The sequence below is a fragment of the Heterocephalus glaber genome, unplaced genomic scaffold, assembly GCF_053883595.1.
Source record: "Heterocephalus glaber isolate CG9 unplaced genomic scaffold, H.glaber_assembly_v1.0 deba00001788, whole genome shotgun sequence".
Classification (NCBI taxonomy): domain Eukaryota; kingdom Metazoa; phylum Chordata; class Mammalia; order Rodentia; family Bathyergidae; genus Heterocephalus; species Heterocephalus glaber.
Window position 1 is genome coordinate 1,750,660 of NW_028258471.1, and position 20,742 is coordinate 1,771,401.

The 20,742-nt window shown below is 38.3% G+C and overlaps 1 protein-coding gene and 1 pseudogene across 1 annotated transcript; both read right to left on the reverse strand.

Moving 5' to 3' along the window:
* Positions 1-2,781: 2,781 nt before the first annotated feature.
* Positions 2,782-4,952, reverse strand: LOC101713134 (histone H2B subacrosomal variant). Its single transcript, XM_013068503.3, has 2 exons — positions 4,842-4,952; positions 2,782-3,290 (listed from the first exon to the last, which is right to left on the reverse strand). The coding sequence occupies exon 2, from the start codon at positions 3,210-3,212 to the stop codon at positions 2,844-2,846; it is 369 nt and encodes a 122-aa protein (XP_012923957.1). The 5' UTR covers positions 3,213-3,290; positions 4,842-4,952; the 3' UTR covers positions 2,782-2,843.
* Positions 4,953-10,290: 5,338 nt separating this feature from the next.
* Positions 10,291-10,988, reverse strand: LOC101712755 (small EDRK-rich factor 1 pseudogene; annotated as a pseudogene).
* Between the last annotated feature and the right edge of the window lie 9,754 nt (positions 10,989-20,742).

The following is a 20,742-nucleotide window of genomic DNA, read 5'->3' on the forward strand; positions in this document are numbered from 1 at the left end:
TGTGAGTAATCAGACCATTGTCCTAATTATTGAATAATATTTGTGTTTACCCCTTTTATTCCAATTATTTGAAAATCAACGATGAACTTTTTCTACTTGTGAACTGAGCTGAACTGGCAAAGCCTCAGAAAACATATCTATTACAAGCCCCGCAGAAGTAGAGCACCGTGCAAAACAGAAGTGGGCAACCTTTCTCTGTAAACAGCCAGATAGTAAATGCTGTATAGTTGTTCTGAGAAATGTATTGTCAGGTGATTTCATCATCAGGTGATTTTTTTGTTGTGCAAATATTATAGAGTGTGATCATACAAACACAGACAGTGCAGCCCACTACACACTTCAGTGATCTGGGTTAGCCTATTGCTTCTAGGCCAAGAACTTGTACAGCATGTATTGTACTGAATACTGTGTGCAGCTGTAACACAATGGTAAACATCCGAGTATCTAAACAGAGCTAAACATAGAAAAGGTAGATTAAAATATTAGGTGATAGGAATTTTTCAGCTCCATTATAATCCTATGGAACCACCATCACAAATGTAACCTGTCTTTAATTTTAAAAATTTGCTTTGTGTGCATCTATATTTTAGGCTTTGTGGGCCGCATTAGGCCTGTTGAATATTTTTCCTGTTGGTCTTTAAACATCCCTACCAAAACATAAAAACCTTTATTATCTTGTGGAGTTAAATGAGAAAAGGCTGTTATTTTTTTTCTTTTGTTAGTATATTTGTGATACATAATGAATACATTCATCAGTGAGGAGCTGGTACATATACATATCGCATCTTAATCCTTTTTATTTCCCTGAAACCATATTTGGTAAAGCTGTAATTTGCTGATCCCTGGTAGACTATGAAGCCCTTCTTTTACCAAGCCATACCTCATGGCCAGATGTGGGCATCTGATTAACTAAATTTGAGGATGGCCAGTAACCTCTGTCCAGGCCTAACTGAAGCAGCATGAGTGAACCCTGTCAAGTCCATTTCCTAACACTCTTACAAAGAAGACTTAGAAGTGAGCAACCCCAAGAGAAACAAACAGAGTGGGTCCTAAGTGAGAACTGAAGAGGCCTTCCCCTGGGATAGCCTGAGTTCCAAGCTGAGAATATACATAAAATATACCATTCTTTCTTCAGGAAATTTATGTGTTCCTTGTAATTAGAAAACTAAATTACTCTCATCCACTACAAATGTAAATTGATGCAAACACTTTGGAAGACAGTCTGGCAACACCTAGTAAAGTTAAATATGGGCTATCAGTGACCCAGCAATTTCACTCTGGGATAGTTTACCTAGAGAAATTCTTTTGTGCACCAGAAGATATGTACAAGAGTGTTCATAGCATGTAGTCAACTGTCTGCAGCTGAGACTGTTAACCTGATCAGATCTCAGCCCTGCCACTTAACACAGCTGTATGGCTTCAGACAAAGACCCCATTTTCATCATCTGCAGTGTAGGATAATTTAATCACTAGGTTGTTGTGGTGATCAAATGAGTAATATATGTAGAGTTCTGGGCATATACCAAGCAATATATGTTTTAGCTTTTTTTTTTTTTTTTTGGTACCGGGGATTGAACTCGGGACCTTGCGCTTGCAAGGCAGGCAGAGGAGCCACTGAGCTAAATCCCTGGCCCTGTTTTAGCTATTGTTATAACTCACATTATTATAGCAACATCATTCATAATAGTAAAAAACAAAAATTGACCCAAACCTCCACCAACAGAAGATGGATAATAAAGTGTGGCATTTTCAAACTATGGAGTCTCATAGAGGATTAGGAGTGAAAAGAGAGCAACATACATCAATTTGTCTTAGAAACAAGAAGTATTTGTACACCCATGTTAAGAGAAAACTGCAGGTGTGGAAGAACACATGTAATATGATCTCATGTTGTCACATAAGCAAAATTAAACCCATGTTCAAAGTATACATACTCAGACAATACATAGACAGCAATAGGACAAAGAAGAGCAATGGAGTGGGAAAGAAGCAAAACTCAGGATAGTAGACAGGAAGATGATATTGGGAAAGATCATTAGCTCACTTTGTGAAGTTTTTAAAGTTCACAAATTGGGTGGTAAGTTCATGAGTGTTCTTATGTTATTAACAATTAACCTTGGTGAACCAAATTTTAAAAATATACAGTACATGGTCATCAACTGAACTGGCTGAAATGCAGGAAATAAGAATTAAAACAAGGAAGCTGTTAAAATGTTCTATAAAGACATTCATTAAGCAACTACACTGGTTGAATGTAGTTTGCTTGAGAAAATACTTTTTGATGCAAATTGCTGGTATAATATTTGAGTAAAATTGTCTTTCTAAATTCAAAAGCAGTGTAACCTGGTTGTCAAAATAGCTGTCAAATAAACCTGTAGATAATAACCTTAAAGATATAATAAGCACTGAATTTATATACACGGCCTGACATATGAACAACTTGGACTAATTAGGTTAATGGAAGAGTCATCTGCCTCTTGTTATCTAAAGCGTGTGCCCAGGTAAATATCTAGACAACTGTACTGACTTACGACCAACTTGAGTTACAATTAGCCCTAGGGAACCGATTGAGTTCATAAGTCAGGGGTCTGTTGTAATAAGCTTTCATATCCATAAGAAAAACAATTTCTAACTGGAGCCTGGGCAGTTGCCAGGAAAATCTAATTAGTCAGTGTTAGAAGTTAAAATAGTAACACAATTCATCTCTAGAGATAAGAGAAATGGGAAAATATCAAGAAATTCTACTCTGTTATTAAAAAAGAAGAGAATTCAACATTGAGGTAATTGTTTAGGTTAAGTTTGATTTATTTTCCTCAAGATTCGATGAAGCTGGTACATGGAGTTTAGGAGTGGACATATCTGTGGACTGCTTCATCTCCAAAAGCCATGGCGTACTTAGCAAGTTTCCCAGGCAACAGCAAATACACTGCCCTCTGGATGTCTTCTGGGGCGAGGGTACAACGATTTCTGGAACACATCAGGTGGTGGGCTTCCGTAGCAATGCGTTCGAAGATGTTGTTGATCAGGGCGTTCATCATGTCCAAGGTGCGGGATGATATGTGCCTCTGGGGAGCAACTTCCTTTAGGACCCTGCTTATGTAGAGTGAGTAATTTCTGTGGCCAAAACTGGTGCTGAGATATGACTTCTTCCTGTACGTTGGTGTTAGATGTCTTCTGGAGTATCCGTACTGCTTGATGATGGATCTGACCATTGTGGGAGTTGTGGATGTTGTTCCCTCTTATCAGTTACGAATGGTGAGGAGAAGGGCTTAAGCATGGGGGGCGTTCCCCTATTTATAGTGAGTGATGTGTCACAGTTAGATTGCTGGGGCTTCTCTCTGATTGGAGGTTGCTTTCCTATATCACAATCACCTAGCAACCCTGGCACTCATTTGTTGTTAAGGGTAAATCTTGTTCTTGGCCAACCTAAAGCTTCCTAGGAAGGTACAGAGTGTGTGGCAGAAGAATTGAGGCCAACTTCAGGCAGAAACAGGGGTGCTCATTTTTTTTCTACTTTGTTTCTTGGCAATTTGAAACTATTCTATACAATATTCTCAGAATTGGGCAAAACCTCATCAAATTGGGGGATGAGCATAAGAAAAGCAGAGGAAAAGCTGTCATAAGCCTTTTATGGAGGTCATTGTGTTTATAAAAGTATATAGAAATTAATTTTATATCCAAATGAGTGATTAAATAAGTCATTTAAAAATCTCAAAATGATTGTTTTCTAATAATAATAATAAATACATAGAGCTAATCTGGTTTCAAAAACTGTTTTGTTTTCTAGATGCAGTCTAATTATTTCCCTATCTCCTAACTCCACAGAAGTATATATACCTGAAGAGTAAAACAAAAACTCTATAGACTGTGTTCACTAACCTTTTAAACTCAATATCATTCTTACAAATTTCTTTGTTTTGTTTTTGGTGGTACTGGGGATTGAACTTTTCCACTGAGCTATATTTCCAACCCCTTAAATTTTTTAAAAAAATTTTGAGACAAGGTCTTGCTAATTTGTTAAATTGCCCAAGCTGGGCTCAAACTTGCAATCCTCTGGTTTTACTTTCCAAAGTGCTGAAGCACCACCACACCCAGCTTGTCTTGCAAATTTCATGAGTTACACTGCATGGTCTGCTTTTACTTGGTGTTCTAGTTCTGGCATTAACCAAAAGATCTGTTCAGGGTCATTCTTGCCCATGTGTTTTGCTGATATGCCTGCTTAAAATATTAATTTGGTTTCTTAATCAAATTTGCTTCTAAGTTAAAAAAAGAAATAGAAGTAACTTTCAAAGTAACAACTCATGAGCATTTCAATTATTCATATTTGTCATAACTATTACTGCCATCATTCAATGTCCATCTCTGTGAGCTCTTCACAGAGAGGGAAAACTGGGCTATGTGTGATTTCTGGAATGCTTTCTGTCATTCCTCCCCCATTTATCCCATTCAAGTCTGAAATGAGGTAAGAATCATGTTACTACGGGAGTAACTTTGAACTAGCTCTAATTTCTAGAGACAGAGAAATCAATTGTTAGTGTTCCCACAGTACTACTATGTAGTATCACAACTCTGCTTGGGTTTCATCACAGAAAGATGGGGGCTGCTGCTTCTACTAGCTTTGGAGCTAGAAGTCAACTGGATCTTTAGTCAGCTGATGCTAATTTTGCTTCCATCATTCTCTAGATATAATTACTTAGTTTGCTTGATTATAGCATAGCTTTATTTGTTATCATTTAGAAGCAACTATCAGTGGAGAACTTTTATTCCCTCTTTCTCCCCTCTGCACGTTTAAAGGTTTTTATGAGAGTAACACTCCTGGCCTCTCCCTCCCCTTTACTTACTCCTTCTTGCAAGGAATGAGTTGCTTGACTGGAGAGGTGGAGAAAAGGAAGCGATGTCTCCCTCAGCCTTCTCTGGATTTTCTCTGAGGTCTTGTCGTGGGCAGCTCTGTCCTATGGAATGGATCACTATTTGCTAGTTCCCAGTGCCCCAGTAGGTCATTCTATTTAATTCCTTCATGTAACATTAGGAAGACTATTGTTGCCTCACACCTAAATGCTGTTCTTCACATAGTTGGTCAGTAAGAAAGCTCACATTTGGTCCCCATCTTTCTGGTTTCCCTTGGTTCTTAGTTTGTTCTGTGCAAGGAATATAACACAGTGGCTGAAATAAGAGAGCTTTTAAAGCCCCAAACAATAAAACTGTATGCTAACATGCTAATTGACTAGACAGTTCAGGAAATGAGGAATATCAATTCTGTAACATTTCTGGCTAATTTTGGGCTAACCCAGATTCTCTTTTAACATTCAGTGAATCATTTAAAATATATGAGTTCCTTACTGATATGCTGGTTTTTCATTTTCCTTCCTTCATCTTCTTCTAGACAGTCTGAAACGAAAAAGAAGGATAAATTTGACTTGTTTATAGGAAAATGGATGCACCTTGAGTCCATAATGCTAAGTGAAATAAATCAGACAGAGAAGGTTAAACATTGCATGGTTTCTTTCTTTCTTTCTTTCTTTCTTTCTTTCTTTCTTTCTTTCCTTCTTTCTTTTTGCATGGCTTCTCTTGTATGAGAAACCCAAAATATAAATAATTTGGAGAGCAAAATAAAAGAAAGATGATATGAAACAGAGAACTAAGCTTTGTGGAGATGGGAAAGGAATCTGGGGAGCAGGGAGATGGAAGGAGGAAGGGAAAGGGGAATTAAAAAGGATCCAGATGTGATATATATGTAGCAATACCCCATGACAAACATATTTATTATGTATCATAAACATACTAATAAAATTTTTAAAAGAGGAGATGTCCATTGAATTACTAACCCAGGTAGTACAGCATGTCTGGTTATTTTGCATCTATTGCTGCTGTAATGGAAATTTCAAGGACTCCTCTTCTTTGTTCCAAACCTTAGTAGGAGACGAAATTGATTGAGAGAATTAATGAGCAGTGTACCAGAGGTCCTGGGTCTCCAACCTGTTCAGATGTAGGCTAGAGTCAAAGGCAAGGACCTTACATGCATTTTTCCATACTCTGGTTTTGTGCTCCATATTTTTGTGCACTGTATTTGGGACATGGATCAAATAGTATACCCACCTCCATGACTGAGTAAAGTAATGGAGTTACAACTGCTTATTTTTTCATTGATAATTCAGGATCTTGTAATGACTCAAGGTCATCAAGACTATCAATTATTATTTCACATTAACATTACTAGTGGAGGTGACATGAATTTAAAACAGAAAGCATGCACTGGCAGTACCGAATGTCCCCTGGGAACGTTTTAATGGCCACTGTGTTAGTTTCTTTGTGTGTGTATATGTGTGTGTGTGTGTTAGTTTCTTATTGTAGTTATAACAAATCACCACAAATTTGGCCTTAACACAAATTTACTATCTTACAATTCTGGTAGTCAGAGTATGAATGGGTCTTACTGGGCTAAAATCAAGGAGTTGTCAGGGCTGCATTCCTCTCTTGAGACTTTAAGCGAGAATGTGTTCTCTTGCCTGTTCTAGCTTCTGGAGGCTGCTCACATTGGTTGGCTTTTCTTCCACCTTCAAAGATGACAGTAGCTTGTAGACTCATACTGCATCCCTATGGCATTACCTTGTCTTCTCCCTCTTTCATTTACAAGGACTCTAGTGATTACATTAACTTAATCACATCTGTGAAGTCCCTGTACCAGGTAACACACAGTATTTACATATCCCAGTGCTTGGGCCATGGACATCTTTGGGGGGCTACCATGAACAGAATAGGATTGTTATGAAAGATCTGTGTCACTAAGTTAGAAATTTTTTTTTCTTTTTTTTGTACCGGGGATCGAACTTGGGACCTTGCACTTGCGAGGCAGGCAGCGGAACCACTGAGCTAAATCCCCAGCCCATTACTAATGTAGAAATTGGAGATGAATAATATTGCCTTTAATAGGTGACTAGAAATATATTTCAAAAATTCTTTCTATATATGAACTTTCTTGAAATTTTTCTATAAAATGGAGAGTTGTCTTGGATTTTTACTTTTTCTGCTGTATCCCTATATTACAATTCCAAATATAGGCTTAGTAAAACATTTTATTCTTGGAAAGCTGGAGGGTGACAATAAAATTTCTTCTTTCCTCCTCCTCTTCTTATCAAATTCTCTTCTCTAGCTCATCTCCCCTGCCTCCTCTCCCTTACAGGTGTGTTATTGAGTGTCAGCCATATTCTGGGTATGCCTGGATTAGGCTTCCTACTTAATTCCTACTTAAAGAGCTCACAGTGTATTGAGGTCTCCAGACATAGAAATAACGGATTATTAAGTACAGAGAGACAGAGTCTGTGAGAGGCATCCACAGAGTATAAGTTAGAAGAGAGCTATGCCTAATTGCTCAGCATGCCAGGGCAGCCTGCTAGGAGGAGGTGAGGTCTTATTTGCATCTTGAAGGGCATAGAAGTTGTTTAGGTAGATAGGGTCGGTGGTGGTGGGAGAGGGCCTGAGGGGGCCTGTGAAGAAGGTATTTGCAGGGAAGGATATTTTGTTTGTTAGTTTTCGCATGAGAATGGGAAAGCCAGGATTTGGAAGAGGCAATATGGATCTGAGTTTAACTGCCCCTGCTTGTCTGCTACTACAAGGGTACGGAAGGGGGGATGCATCATTTCCAGAGAGGCAAGAGTAGTATGGAGAGGATCCAGGTGTCAGTTAAGGTAGTGTTTCTCAGGCCTGAGATCACCGAGGGAGATTACAACAAGCAAGGTTCACCTTTTTTTTTTTTTTTAAATCCCCATATGCTTTAATATGAGAATCACTCAATGAAGATAGGACCGATATCTGAAAGTATTGCAGAGTCTTTTTAAAAAAACACCTGAATGAGCGTTGTAAGGGGCCAGGGGAGAGGTGGGAAAGGGGAGAAGAATCCAGTTCAAGGAGGGGTCAGGGAGAGGGAGGCCTGATCACAGGACTCCAGGCACTGACACAGGAGAGGGGCTGACTTTGATGTAAACTTGTTTCTGGACATTGTGAATTGAAGCAATCTGGAAACTTCTTCCCACGTTTGACAAGGAAGAGATTTAGAAGAACTGGGAGAGTAGCACCAGCCTAGCACTCTCTTTGCTATGCAGGCCAGTTTAGCTCTTATTAGTTTTTTTATTTCCATGTTTGAAGGTGAATAAAACAAACAAATGCTCTGTTCCTCATTCCTGATTGGGTGACAGTCTTCTGGCCTTTGATTTAACCTCCTTTTGCTGAGGCCCTAAGACAGCTCTCCTAACCTCAGGAGTGCAGCATCTTCTCCCTCCCATACCAGAGTCACCTGTCCTGCTTTGGCTAATCTGAAAGCTGGGTCACGTTCTTAGGTGACCTGAGGGGGGAGAGAGAGGGAGGGAGGGAGAGAGAGAGAGAGAGAGAGAGAGAGAGAGAGAGAGAGAGAGAGATTAGGTTAGCTTTGTACAGAGTAAGAACATGATAAAGGAATTAGCCTTGACCATAAGCAGAAGGTTGTCAATTGCTGATGAAGTTCCTGCTGATGGTTTTAGCAGAGAACAGAAAATATGTTGGGACCACAGAGAGAAAAACTTTTAATTTTGTTTTGAGGACTGGTTCATGTTTTATAGTAAAACATTAATTTAGTAAAGAGCAATTAAAGCCCCCTGAATCAATAAGCTTGTTGTAAATAGATGGAAAATGCATTATAAAAAAATTTTTCTCTTGCTATATTGAGATCTCTTGCTAGACACACAGAATCGTAATATAAGTTGTCCAAGGTCAGAAGCTGGGGAAGGTATGGAGCTAGGACATAAACAGGCCTGTCAGCATCCGTGCTGGTGCTCAGAACCACTGTACTACACTGCCTCCTACTGTTGGCCCAAAAGGGAGGGTACACTAAGCACGAGGGAAGGAATGAATAACAATAGAGGCATGAAATCACAAGCTGTATTCCAGAACTCAGGAAAATTGTCTTGCTGAGTGAGAGTAGAAGGATTGCATGTGAGAGGGATGGATGGAAATGTATGGTGGGTTCAATTTATTAAATGCCTTAACTTGTAGTCCAAGGCATTAAAGTTATTTTACGGAGGAATATGAAGCATGTAATTGGCTCAAAGTGATGTTTTGGGAGAATCATTTTGGTGCCAGGTGCAGGAGGGATTAGGAGAAGGAATGAGATCAGACAGCCCAGCTGTGTGGTTGCTCAGAGAGGGACAGCAGAGACCTGAATTGGAGGTGGTGGGAAGGAAGGAGGGGATCATCTGTAGAAGAAGGATCCTTAAGACTGGCTTAATGCTCAAGACCAAGGAGAAGGTAGGCTTGAATAGGATGCTAACATTTACTAATCACTGACTGTAGGTTGAGGCACAGTTCTAAGACTTTCTAGGGAGCACCTAGGATCTCACAGCTGTGCCGTGACACAGGCTCTAGACTACTAGAGAGAAAACGGAGTGAGGGCAATGGCAATGTTGTGATTTTAGGATTTTAAGCAACCTCTGGGATACACTTTTCTCACTTTACATTCGGTAGGACCCCCTGGGGCTGTGATAAAGAAGGGATCATTTCTTCCTTCAAGAAGGGAGAAGATTCTGACAGTTATCATGTAGCTTTACATTCCAGACAAGTCCAAGGAACTTTTACTGAGAGGGAAAGGATGATTGATTCTAAATTGGAAGAAAAGGACTTACGGAAGGGAGCCTAGTAAGGTTTTAAAACCATGTTTTTCTTTCGATTGTTCTGTGATACCCTTTTAAGTTGGTTTACACATAAAGGAACCAGAAAGACAAATATGTTAAACAGTACAGAATTAGAGGGTGATAAGCATAATAAGAAAAATCATGTCAATTGTAACACAGCTGAATGAGATACAGGGGCTTAAAGAAATATACTTGGCCGCACACAGAATATTCCTCATTATAAGTGAAATTATAGCATCTGGCCTTGGTTATTCTCAAAGAAAAAAATCCCAGTGTTTTTGAATTTAGTAAAATCAAAATATCTAAATCCATTGTCTCCATGGTTTAGTGAAAGAATACAGATCTCTTCAGAGCTCACACCCAAGGTAGTTTCCAGTGTCCTTGCAAGGTTTAACCTTAGAACTAGCCTCCATTGCTCTACAGTCTCTCTTGACTTCCTTGTCTCTCTAACCTCTCTGGGTAAAGCTATATTAATAGAGACTTCTTAATGGAATGCGCGACTGAGAGGGGCTACCTTGCTTTGGAATGTACCAGAGGTACCACCTGGGGGACATGATGTCTCCTGAGATCATTGTGCATGATTAACATCTGCAGAAGACTTTCTTTTTTTTTTTTTTTTTTTACATGCATGATGTTTTATTCTTGGAAGAATGGTTCTAAAACATCACACTAAGGCCGAAAAACAAAGTTTGAGGTAAACAGTTTTGAGGATGAGTTATAACACATGTAATGCTTGTTCGTTCTAAGGAATCCTGATCTTGGAGCTTATGATGTACCAGTTGGCAGGAGCACCCACGTTTCCCAGAGCTGGTCATTATTTTTCTCCTGTTTGCATAGACTTCTTCTCATTAGCTGCCTTCTGCTTTTGTTGCATGATCTCAGAGTCCCTTTGCTTTCTTTGAGAAGTAGTCAGGCTATCCTCTTTTCTTTTTCCCTTGCTAATTTCTTAGGTTTTCTTCATATTCTTCTGTCGGGCAAGTTCTCGTTGATTACCACGGGCCATGGCGACCCCCCGGCGGAGCCTAGAGGAGAGCGACTCAGACAAGCAACTGTTCCCTCGCACGCCCAGAGGCCGCCACCACCAGTCAATCTGGAAGGCCAAGCCAGTGCGGGCCCTCAGTGGGGCGACTCCTCCTCTCTCACAGCCGGCAGCAGAAGACTTTCTAAAATATTAGCAGTTTAGGAATAAAAAGAATAGCATCCTACCCTGCAGCAGGCCTTATCAAGTGCTCCAGTGAGGTCTAATGTCCTCTCTCTGGTATAAGAATGTATTGTTTAGAGGATAGCAGCTTATGAGTGTCTCTGGCCACTGGGTCAACTTAGCAGTGCTTGTTGTATCCCATCTCTTCATCCAACAGATGAAGCTGATTGTGATGTAACTGAGGACTCTGAAATAATGCTAAGGCTCTCTGAACAGTGCTTCCAACAGAGCTGGTTCAAAAAATGTTTTGTCTTCATGGCATTTTGTCTTCCCTGCTGAGGATCTACTCATCTTGAAGAAGCAAAGGCTGTAAAACACTTGTTTCCTTCATTGCAACACTTCGATGTAAGCAGATTAACCCTACTTCTTTAAAGAACTTGGAAAAGTTAAGCTCTTTGCTTAAAAGATGCTCATTGCAGCAGTAGTGTGGTAGGCAAAACTGAGCCTACACCCAGGTTTCTTTATGCTGAGTCATGCCGCTGGAATCAAAGCCTCTGCTTACCTTTCTAGCCTTAGTGAACTCTAAAGACATAGTGGCACACTCCTTAGGTCCTACTGCAGATCCTGATCCTTATAAGAACCTGTGATGTCCTATCCCCGGGTGCAACTGTCTCACAGATACTGCTTGGAGATTTTTTTCTGTCCCACCATATTTCTTTCTTTTCTTTTCTTTTCTTTTTTTTTGGTACCAGGGATCGAACTCAGGACCTTGCGCTTGTGAGGCAGGTGACGGAACCACTGAGCTAAATCCCCGGCCCTATCCTGCCATATTTCTAATGGCCATGAATGTGAGACCAGAACTCTGAGAGACCTGGAATGTGGGGGATCGTAAGACCCAGTGTGGGCTGTGCAAGATGCATAGTTTCCAGAGATGGTAAGGGCCTGTTTCAAGAGAAATGATGATTGTTCTTTCTCTTTTCTAACCCAAACTCTTATATTATGGATGACACCAATCCTAGAATTGTAACCATAAATAAGGAGGATTTAAAACCTTAGCTGATTTCAACACATATAAAAGAATACTTTTCAGGAGCTTGGAATCAGGGGAAAGGTTGCAAACATGATTAAAAAAAAAAAGCACATATCATAAAGGAAAAGATTGACTTACTTCCTGAGATTAGACTGAAAACTAGGAAGAAAGATACTATAGCAAAATTGAATGACAAGCCACAGACAGGGAGAAAACATTTGTATTGCATGTAACTAATCTAGAATAAGTACTTAGAATATATTAAAACACATGTAAAGCAAGTTTAAAATGGGAACCTGTTGGAAAAATAGACAAATTATGTGATCAGTGGATTCCTAGAAGAGGAAACTCTCAAAATCTAAAAAATATAAAAACAAGCTCAATCTCAGCAGTAGTGAAGGAAATGCAAACTTTGGCAATCTTGGTGATGTACAGTGTATCCCTACGATATAGCAGTTCCACCACTGGATATCTACACTAGAGAAACTGATGCCCATGTGTGTCAGAAAACAAGTGCATGGATGTTCAGTGGAGCAATGTCTGTGAAGAAAAGCAGTGGAAATGATCTGTCCTTCAGATTAGAATGGCTGAATAGACTGAATTTCTCAATATGGTGAAATAACTGGAAGCAATAATAAAAAATGAACTGGGACCCATCTACATGTGTAAAATGCAAACACTGTTGAATTTAAAAAAGCAAATTTTAAAAAATATTATTTTATTGGTACATTTTAGGTATACAATATAATGACATTCATCATTGGAAATTTGCACTTTTACATAATCTCTCTTGGTTCTTATTTTTCCCTCTTCCCCTGCCCTCCCTTCAACCCCTCCATCCCTCCCTATTTACAAAGACTTTGTTTCCATTTTTTCATTTTCTCATATTAATTCCATTCCCTTCTTTCCTTTCCCCTACCTCTCCACTTCCCCTTCCCCTTTGCCCCTTTTCTTCCTATTTCACGTTACCTATTATACCTTTTAGTTCTTACTTACACTTTCAGTTTCTCACACTAGAGAAACTATTCAGTATTTACACATGTGTGTCCTATTTCACTTAAGAGTATCACTTCAATGTGCATCCATTTAGCTATGAATGTCTCTAATTTCTCATTTTTTATGGCTGAATAGTACTCCATTTTATTAAAAAAACACATTTTCTTTCCAGTCTCCAGTAGATGGGCATTTGGGTTGCTTCCAAGTTTTAGCTATTAAAAATTGTGCTCCTATGAATGTGGGTACACATATATCACTGTGGTATAATTCTTTTAATTCTTTGGGGAAGATCCCCAGCAGGGGAATAGCTGGGTCAAATGGGACTTCCAGTCCTAGTTCTTTGAGGTATTTCCATACTGATTTCCACAGTGCTTGTACCAGTCTACACTCCCACTAGCAGTGGAGCAGGGTTCCTCTTTTCCCGCAGCCTCGCCAGCATTTGTTATTGGTTGGTTTCATGATAGCAGCCATTCTTTCTGGAGTGAGGCGGAATCTCAGCATTGTTTTCATTTGCATCTCTCCAATGACCAATGATGTTGAGCATTTTTTCATATGTTTATTTGCTATTTCTACTTCTTTGTCTGAGAAATGTCTGTTCATTTCAGATACCCATTTTTGGATTGGGTCTTTAAATTTGGGAGGTCTGATCTTTTTAAGTTCTTTATAGATTTGAGATAGTAGATCTTTGTCTGAGGAAGAGCAGGTGAAGATTTTTCCCACACTGTGGGTTGTCTCTTCACACTGCTGGTGGTTTCTCTTGCTGTGCAGAAGCTTAAAAAAAAGCAAATTAAAAATATGTATATGATGTCAATTTTAGGGAAAATTAAAATATAAAACAGTATATATTTTAGAGGGTTAGATATATGTAGCACAAATATAAAAAATGCATGAGAATGATTCCAACTCTCTTATAATGTACCTCTGGAGAGGGAAGGAGGGAGAGAAAAGGTTTAGATTAGGGGCTTTAGCTGTATCTACAATGTTTATTCCATTATTTTAAAAAAGAGATCTAATGCAAATATAGTAAAATGTTATTAGAGTCTGTTATATTATTTTCTTCAGTTTTCCTTTTTATCTAAAATATTTAATAATTAAAAACAAAACAAAGCCCTCAGCTGTTATTAAAAAATAAACATGTGAGCAGTGCTGTTTGTTAGTATTAAATTGTACTCAAAAAAAGGAAATCAAGGCTTTGCCCAGGATTAAAAGACTGCAGTTATACCTCCTACTCACAGAGGCACCACAGAGACATTGCAAGTACCCACTAGGGGAAAAGTAAGTTTACTCTAGACCCTCAACTGCAAGGGTTATTAAGCTAATGGAAATATCAAACTATAATTTTTTTTTTTGGTACCGGGGATCGAACTCAGGACCTCACACTTGTGAGGCAGGCAGCAGCATCACTGAACTAAATCCCCGGCCCAAACTATAAATTTTGAAAGAGTCCTAAAGATTATTTAGTCTTTTTCATACATTGTCAATGATAAAATTTGCCTTGGAAACTTGTGAAAAATATAGATTCTCATCTCCTTTTTAGGAGTTTGGTTTCAGTGCATCTCTGGTGGAGATTTTGTAAAGAATGACCAGGGGAAGCCCTGTCCACATGAATCACTATCAGCGGAGTCACACTCAGTAATTCTTCCCCCACATGCCCTTTTATCGTCTCACCTCATTATTTGTAGTATCACCTTGCCATCTAGCATTAATTGCAATGTAAACAAAAGGAGAAAAAACTAAGAAGGATTGTAGATGTAGTCAGATTGGCCTACATTCCTGGATGGGTCTTTCTATGCCTTCCTGTGCCCATCACATATGCTACCCTAATAACCCACATCTTCCATGTATCTCTGAGTTTCTCTACCTTTCCTCCCTCAAATAGACTCAATGAACAGCAAAGTGAAAATGGTGTGGAGACATTCTAGATCTACCACTGACGATTGAATTGCATGCCTTTATGTACACATCCTCTTTAAAGGTGGTTTCTCCATCGTTAGGAGATTTTCTAAGGGAAGAGAGAGTCTAAAATTCCTAGAAGGATAGTAAATGGGAACTCCTTGGAGTCTTAGTTATCACTATAGTCCCAGTGATAGCACAATGACTTTATACATACTGGTGTTCACAAAATATTTCTGAAAAATGAATAAATAATGAATGAATAAGGCCCCCTCAGAGTAGGTAGGCCCACATCCCAGTCTTTCACACTGTAGGGAACAAGTGTTTTTTGAATTCATGTTGTACAAAATCTCATTTAATCCTCATAATAACTCTGTGAAGTAGGTTTTATGAGCTCTGTGTTCAAATGGGGAAACTGATGAGCATAGGAGTGAAGCAGTTTGCTCAAGATCATATAGCTGTAATTTGAACTTAGTTCTGCCTAATTTTAGAGCCCATGTTTCTTGATCTACTGAGCTATTTCAGAAGGATGTAGAATTGTCTTAAGAATCACCTGATTTTATTCCACTTTCACCCATTCAGAAGGAGCATTCATTATAATTATATTCAAATATTTTGATATTTTTTCCTTGGGCTTTGTTTAAAGTTTTCTTTTTTTCCCTTGGATATTTGACTCTCTACTTTCTTACATGTGCTCTTTTAAAATAAAACCCAATATAACTGTATTACAAAATTTCACAAAATGCTCCTTTAAATTTAAAACCAGTATAACAACATCAAGGGTAAATTAAGAGAAAGGAAGATGTTATATGATTCAAGAGAGTTATATTTAATAATGTTTTTAAACCTGTAAAATATTTTTGTGGACCAGCTGTCAATATGGAAGCTTTTGAATTGCTTAATAAAGAGCTGAGGTTATTACTGACTTTACAACAAGCAAGAACCTTCCACCTTCTGTACCAGCATCCTTCATCATCTTGTGACTCCATGGCTAAGTTGATTTCACTGTGTATCCAGACCTTCAGGTGTTAGATCCTCCATCTGCTATAAGGGAAGAGATGAGATGTGATCTGAGATGTGAGGTGTAGTTATGGTTTAAATCTAAAATGTACCCCCAAAGGCTTATGTGTTTGGAAGACAGTTGGGCCATGGAGGCACTATGCTCATCATTGGATTAGTCCATTGATGAATTGACAGCTGATTGTGCTGTTTAGAGGTGGGTCTTGTTGGAAGAGGCATGTCACCAGGGATGTTCTTTTGGAGGGTGCATCTTCCTTGCTGGCTCCTCCCTTCTGTTTCTACTTCCTGGCTGCCATGAGGTGAGTAGCTTTCCTCCGCCATGCCTTTCTGCATGCTTGGCTACTATGGACTGAACCCACTGAAACTGTGAGCCAAAATAAACCTCTCCTCTTTTAAGTTAGGGGTGTCAGGTACTTTGTCCCAGCAATGGGAAAACTGACTAATACAGATGTGTTGGCTTTATGTCTGAAGATGCCTTGTGCCAAGACAAAATTTAACCTGCCCAATATTACTTAAACATGTGTATGTTCAAGAGTGAATAAAGATTCCATAGGAGTGCATAAACTCAGGAACAGGAAAGAGCATCCTAAAGCTTCGAAAGCATTTTCATGACAAAATGTTAGAAACTAAATGTTAGACATTTATTTAATTTTTGTTTATATTACACATGTTTTTGTCTTCACTACTGGACTGCAAATGATTTCATAAAAAAGAATTTGTATTCCCTCATTGATCTTATTACAGTGCCTTTTAAAGAATATTCAATAAGTACTTATTAAATGAATGAATTAATGAAAGAACAAATGTAATATAATATAATATCTAGAATGCAATATATAAGACTTTATATATATCAGACTTTATATAAACAATATGTGGATATTGATATGGTTTGGATATGAGGCTCATGTGTTTGGGGACTTGTTCCTCAAAGCAGCAGTGTTCAGAGGCAGGCCTTTTGGGAAGTGATTAGATCATGAGACCTCTAACTTCATCAATAGAGTAGGCCATTGATGAGTTCATAGATCTTATGAGGAGGTGGGTGAAGCAGACCACTGGTGCAGTGGTGTTGAAGGGTATATTATGTCCCCAGTCCCTTCTTTGAGGGCCCTCTATTTTCTGACCATTATGAAGTGAGCATCATCCTTCTGCCATGGCCTTTTGCCATGATATTTCTGCCTTGCCATGGTCCTAAAATCAATGGGGTTAGCCAGTTTAAAATATGGATCAAAACTTCTGAAATTATGAGCCAAAATAAATTTTTCATTCTTTAAGTTGATTTCGCTCAAGTATTTAATCACAGTGATAGAAAGTTTACTAACATAGATATATACATAATAAATGCAGTATTTGGAATATGATAACTTTTAAATTGGTCATGGATTTTTTTGTGATTCTACAGTGGCCTTAATTTTCAATAAAAATCATTTTGGTGTTTATTTTTTTTATTTTTTTATATTACAAAGGTGTTACAGAAAATTAATCTCCAGCACAGACTTACATTTTTCTTAATGATATGATAATTGATTTCTTTAGAAGTCACCAGTCTCTCAAATCCAAGGTAATTTGTCTATATAAATAAATTAAATTTCTAGAAGGAAAATATACAAGGGGTGTGTGATTGAAGTATTGCATGTTTAAATAAAATGTATTACAGTAAAAGATGTTGTCATTAATCCACCTCAAAATACTTCTCTTTGCTTTAAACACATTTATCCCATTGTTCTTGCTACTTTCTGAGGTATTCTTTCATGAGTGTCTTTACAAGGTGTTATGAAAATACTGTGAATGTTGCTGCTGTGTACCATCCAATGGAAAGGCGGATTCATAAAAACATTATGGTGTATCTTCATCTTCATCATTCATGGGATCTGGCACTATGCAATTTCTGACTCTTCCTCAGAGTCAAAATGACCATGAAGACTAAATGTTTTGAATCAATTTAGGATATCAAGGCAGCTGCAATAGCATAACTGAAGACATTCACAAAAGAGGACTTCTAGAACTGCTTCAGAAAGTGGCAAGAACAGTAAGATGTGTATTTGAAGTGAAAAGAAGTATTTTGAGAGGGATCAGTGGTGATGGTATCTTTTACAGTAATAAAATTTAAAACATTTAAATATCTACTGTATGTTTCAGTCTTAATATGGATCTTAATCTTATATGGATCTTAATATTCCCAACTATGATGAATGATATAGACTTGAAATGTTCACGAATTAATAGAAAAATAATGTCCTGGAGACTGAGAGAAAATGTTCTTTGAAGGAATTGACTACCGTTTTATTTGAGCAGCTTCTGTTGGAGTGGGAGGTGGCCAGGTCCTCAGACACATGATCATAAGTAATGAAATCTTGTCAGTTTTTAAAAAAGAGAATAAAAAATCACCAAAATTGGTAATTTATGTAAACAAAATAGTAACAAATTATTGACTATCTACTCTGCTAATCACCTTTCTGACTATTTCATTGTTTAATTTTGGCCTTTTAACACCTCTGTAAGGAAGATATTTTTCTTCTCGAATTAGTGATTTGGGGTTATCTTTATAATTATGTTCACTCTTCCTTGAAAGAGAAAAAAGTGGAGTGGAGAAAAAAATACTCACTTGGAATGGTGCTGGCCATGGGAATTGCATTTACGTGTATTTTGGAAGAAAAAGGAAAAGACTGAGAATGGCTTGGGCTATAACTTGAAATGTAACCCTGAGCAGAATTTCCTACCACAGGGGGACCTATTAGGTAGCTATGTTAGTCAGCTTTCTGTCACTGTAACAAACACCCGACATAATCAACTTATAAAGAGAAAATATTTGCTTTGGTTCACAGTTGTGGAGATTTTAGACCATAACTGACTGGCTCCATTGTGTTGGACTCTTCATGGAGACTGTGTGGTGAAGCAAAAGCACTCACCTCTGGCAAGCCAGGGAGCAAAGAAATAAAGCAGAAGAGATCAGGGTCCCACAATCTCCTTCCTACCCCATGACCTGAAGGCCACTCACTAGGCCTCATCTCTTAAAGGTTCCTCCACCTCCCCATAGTGTCACAGGCAGGGGACCAAGCCTTTGACACATAGGCCTTTGGGGGACCTTTCAGATCCAAACTACAGCATTCACTATTCATTCAATTTTTATTTTTAAAATCATATATTTATTTTAAAGTACATCTGAAAAAGGAGCCAGAGCACAAAGGCATTCATTCTCATATGTTGTTACTTAGGATAAATGAAAACAAAAGGCAGAGATGATTTAAAGACAGTGCAAAGGCAAATATTAAGTAATGAATAGGGATACAAAGAGGTGACACACAGATAGGACAAAATCATGAGGATGACCCATGAACAGCTGGCATTTGAGAAACTAGATCAGAACAGTGCTGGTACCTGTGACTGGTCAAGCAGCACTCACTCTGTAGGGCCCCAGGAACCTTCCCTTGAGTGACTTTAGACATTCTAGGCTGGCATGTTGAAGATAACTGAGACCTAATATGTCAGTTCTCCTCCTTAAATATTCATAGTCATAAATATTTGGGTAGAGTTAATAGGCTTTCTGCCTTGTGGTCTTTTCATGGGTTGTATTAGTCAGGGTTCTCCAAAAACAGAATCAATTTATATACATTTGTAGTGGCTTAAAGGGCAAACCTGGGTACCTAAGCTCTGAAGAGTGCATCTAACCATATGCAACTCTATTTCTGTGTTAAATTTCCTCCAATCCAGTCACGTATTAAATATATATATTTAATATATCTATATATATGCTGGGTCATGCAATTATTGAGACTGAGGTGTCCCACAAATTGCTCTTTGCAAGCTAGAGAACCAGAAAAGCCAGTGATGAGATTTAATCTGAAATCTGAAGGCTAGAGGACCAGATGGGTGCCCAGCTCAAAGGTAGAGTGAATCCACTCTTCCTTCTTTCTTTTTTTTTTTGTTTGTTCTATTTTTGCCCTCAAGGGATTGAATGATACCCACCTGCCTTGGTGAGAGGGGATCTTCTTTACTCAGTGTACTGACTCAAATGCCCATCTGTTTTGGGAACACCCTCACAGACCCTCAGACATAATGTTTTGCCAGATATCTGATTGACACATAAAATAAAGCATCACATAAGTGAAGGTTGAGGAGTTTCCCATGAAACAGGTGGAAAATAATCTATTATTCTTTGTCATTACTAAAGTTTCTGTGACCCTTACTTTATCTTATTGCATTGGGTTTCTTTACTTCTCATGAGACATTATTCAGGGACTGTTTATCAAGTATCATCTATGTGCTAGCTCAGTGCTGACCAGGGACTCGACAGAAGTGACAGGATCTTGCTCTTGAAAAGCTATGGAAGCCATTGTTAAAGAGAATTTGGGATGCTGGTTGGGAAGGTGGACTAGATTTAAGAAGCAGACTTAGGACTGATAAACTCAGTAAATACTAAAGACTTCTAAGCAAATCTCTCTGTATTATACTATAATGAAGAGGGAACTGGATTGGAGGAAATTTAACTCAGAAACAATTGTGTATGGATGGCTGTATCCTAGCAAGTGCAGGTATCTGGGTTGCCCCTAAGCCACTGTTAGTGGTTGTCTTTATTATCTTTTAATATTCTTGGAGATGGAGTTTTCACATCTTTCTCACAACATTTATGTTCAGGATATTTTCTAATGTCTATCCTAAATTCGACTGATTAAAAGTTAAGCTCATCCTTTCTTAGAGAATAGCTCTCTGCTGTTTCAGTATCACTAATGATTGGAAACTGCTTTGCGTGAATCTTCCCTCCTCATAGGTCTATATTCCTTTACAAATTCTACTATTCTCAGCACCTCTAGCCATAAATTGTAACATTCTGTTTTTTTCCTTGTATTTTTTTTCAGTTCCCCAATAGCTGCACCATGGCCTTCACTCCCTTCCAACTAAATAAACATAAATTTCTTTGGGTTTATCCTTTCTCCCATGTATCAAATTTCTAAGGTTGCACATTATTCCTTCTTCATTTTTTTTTTTCATTTCTTCTTCAAATT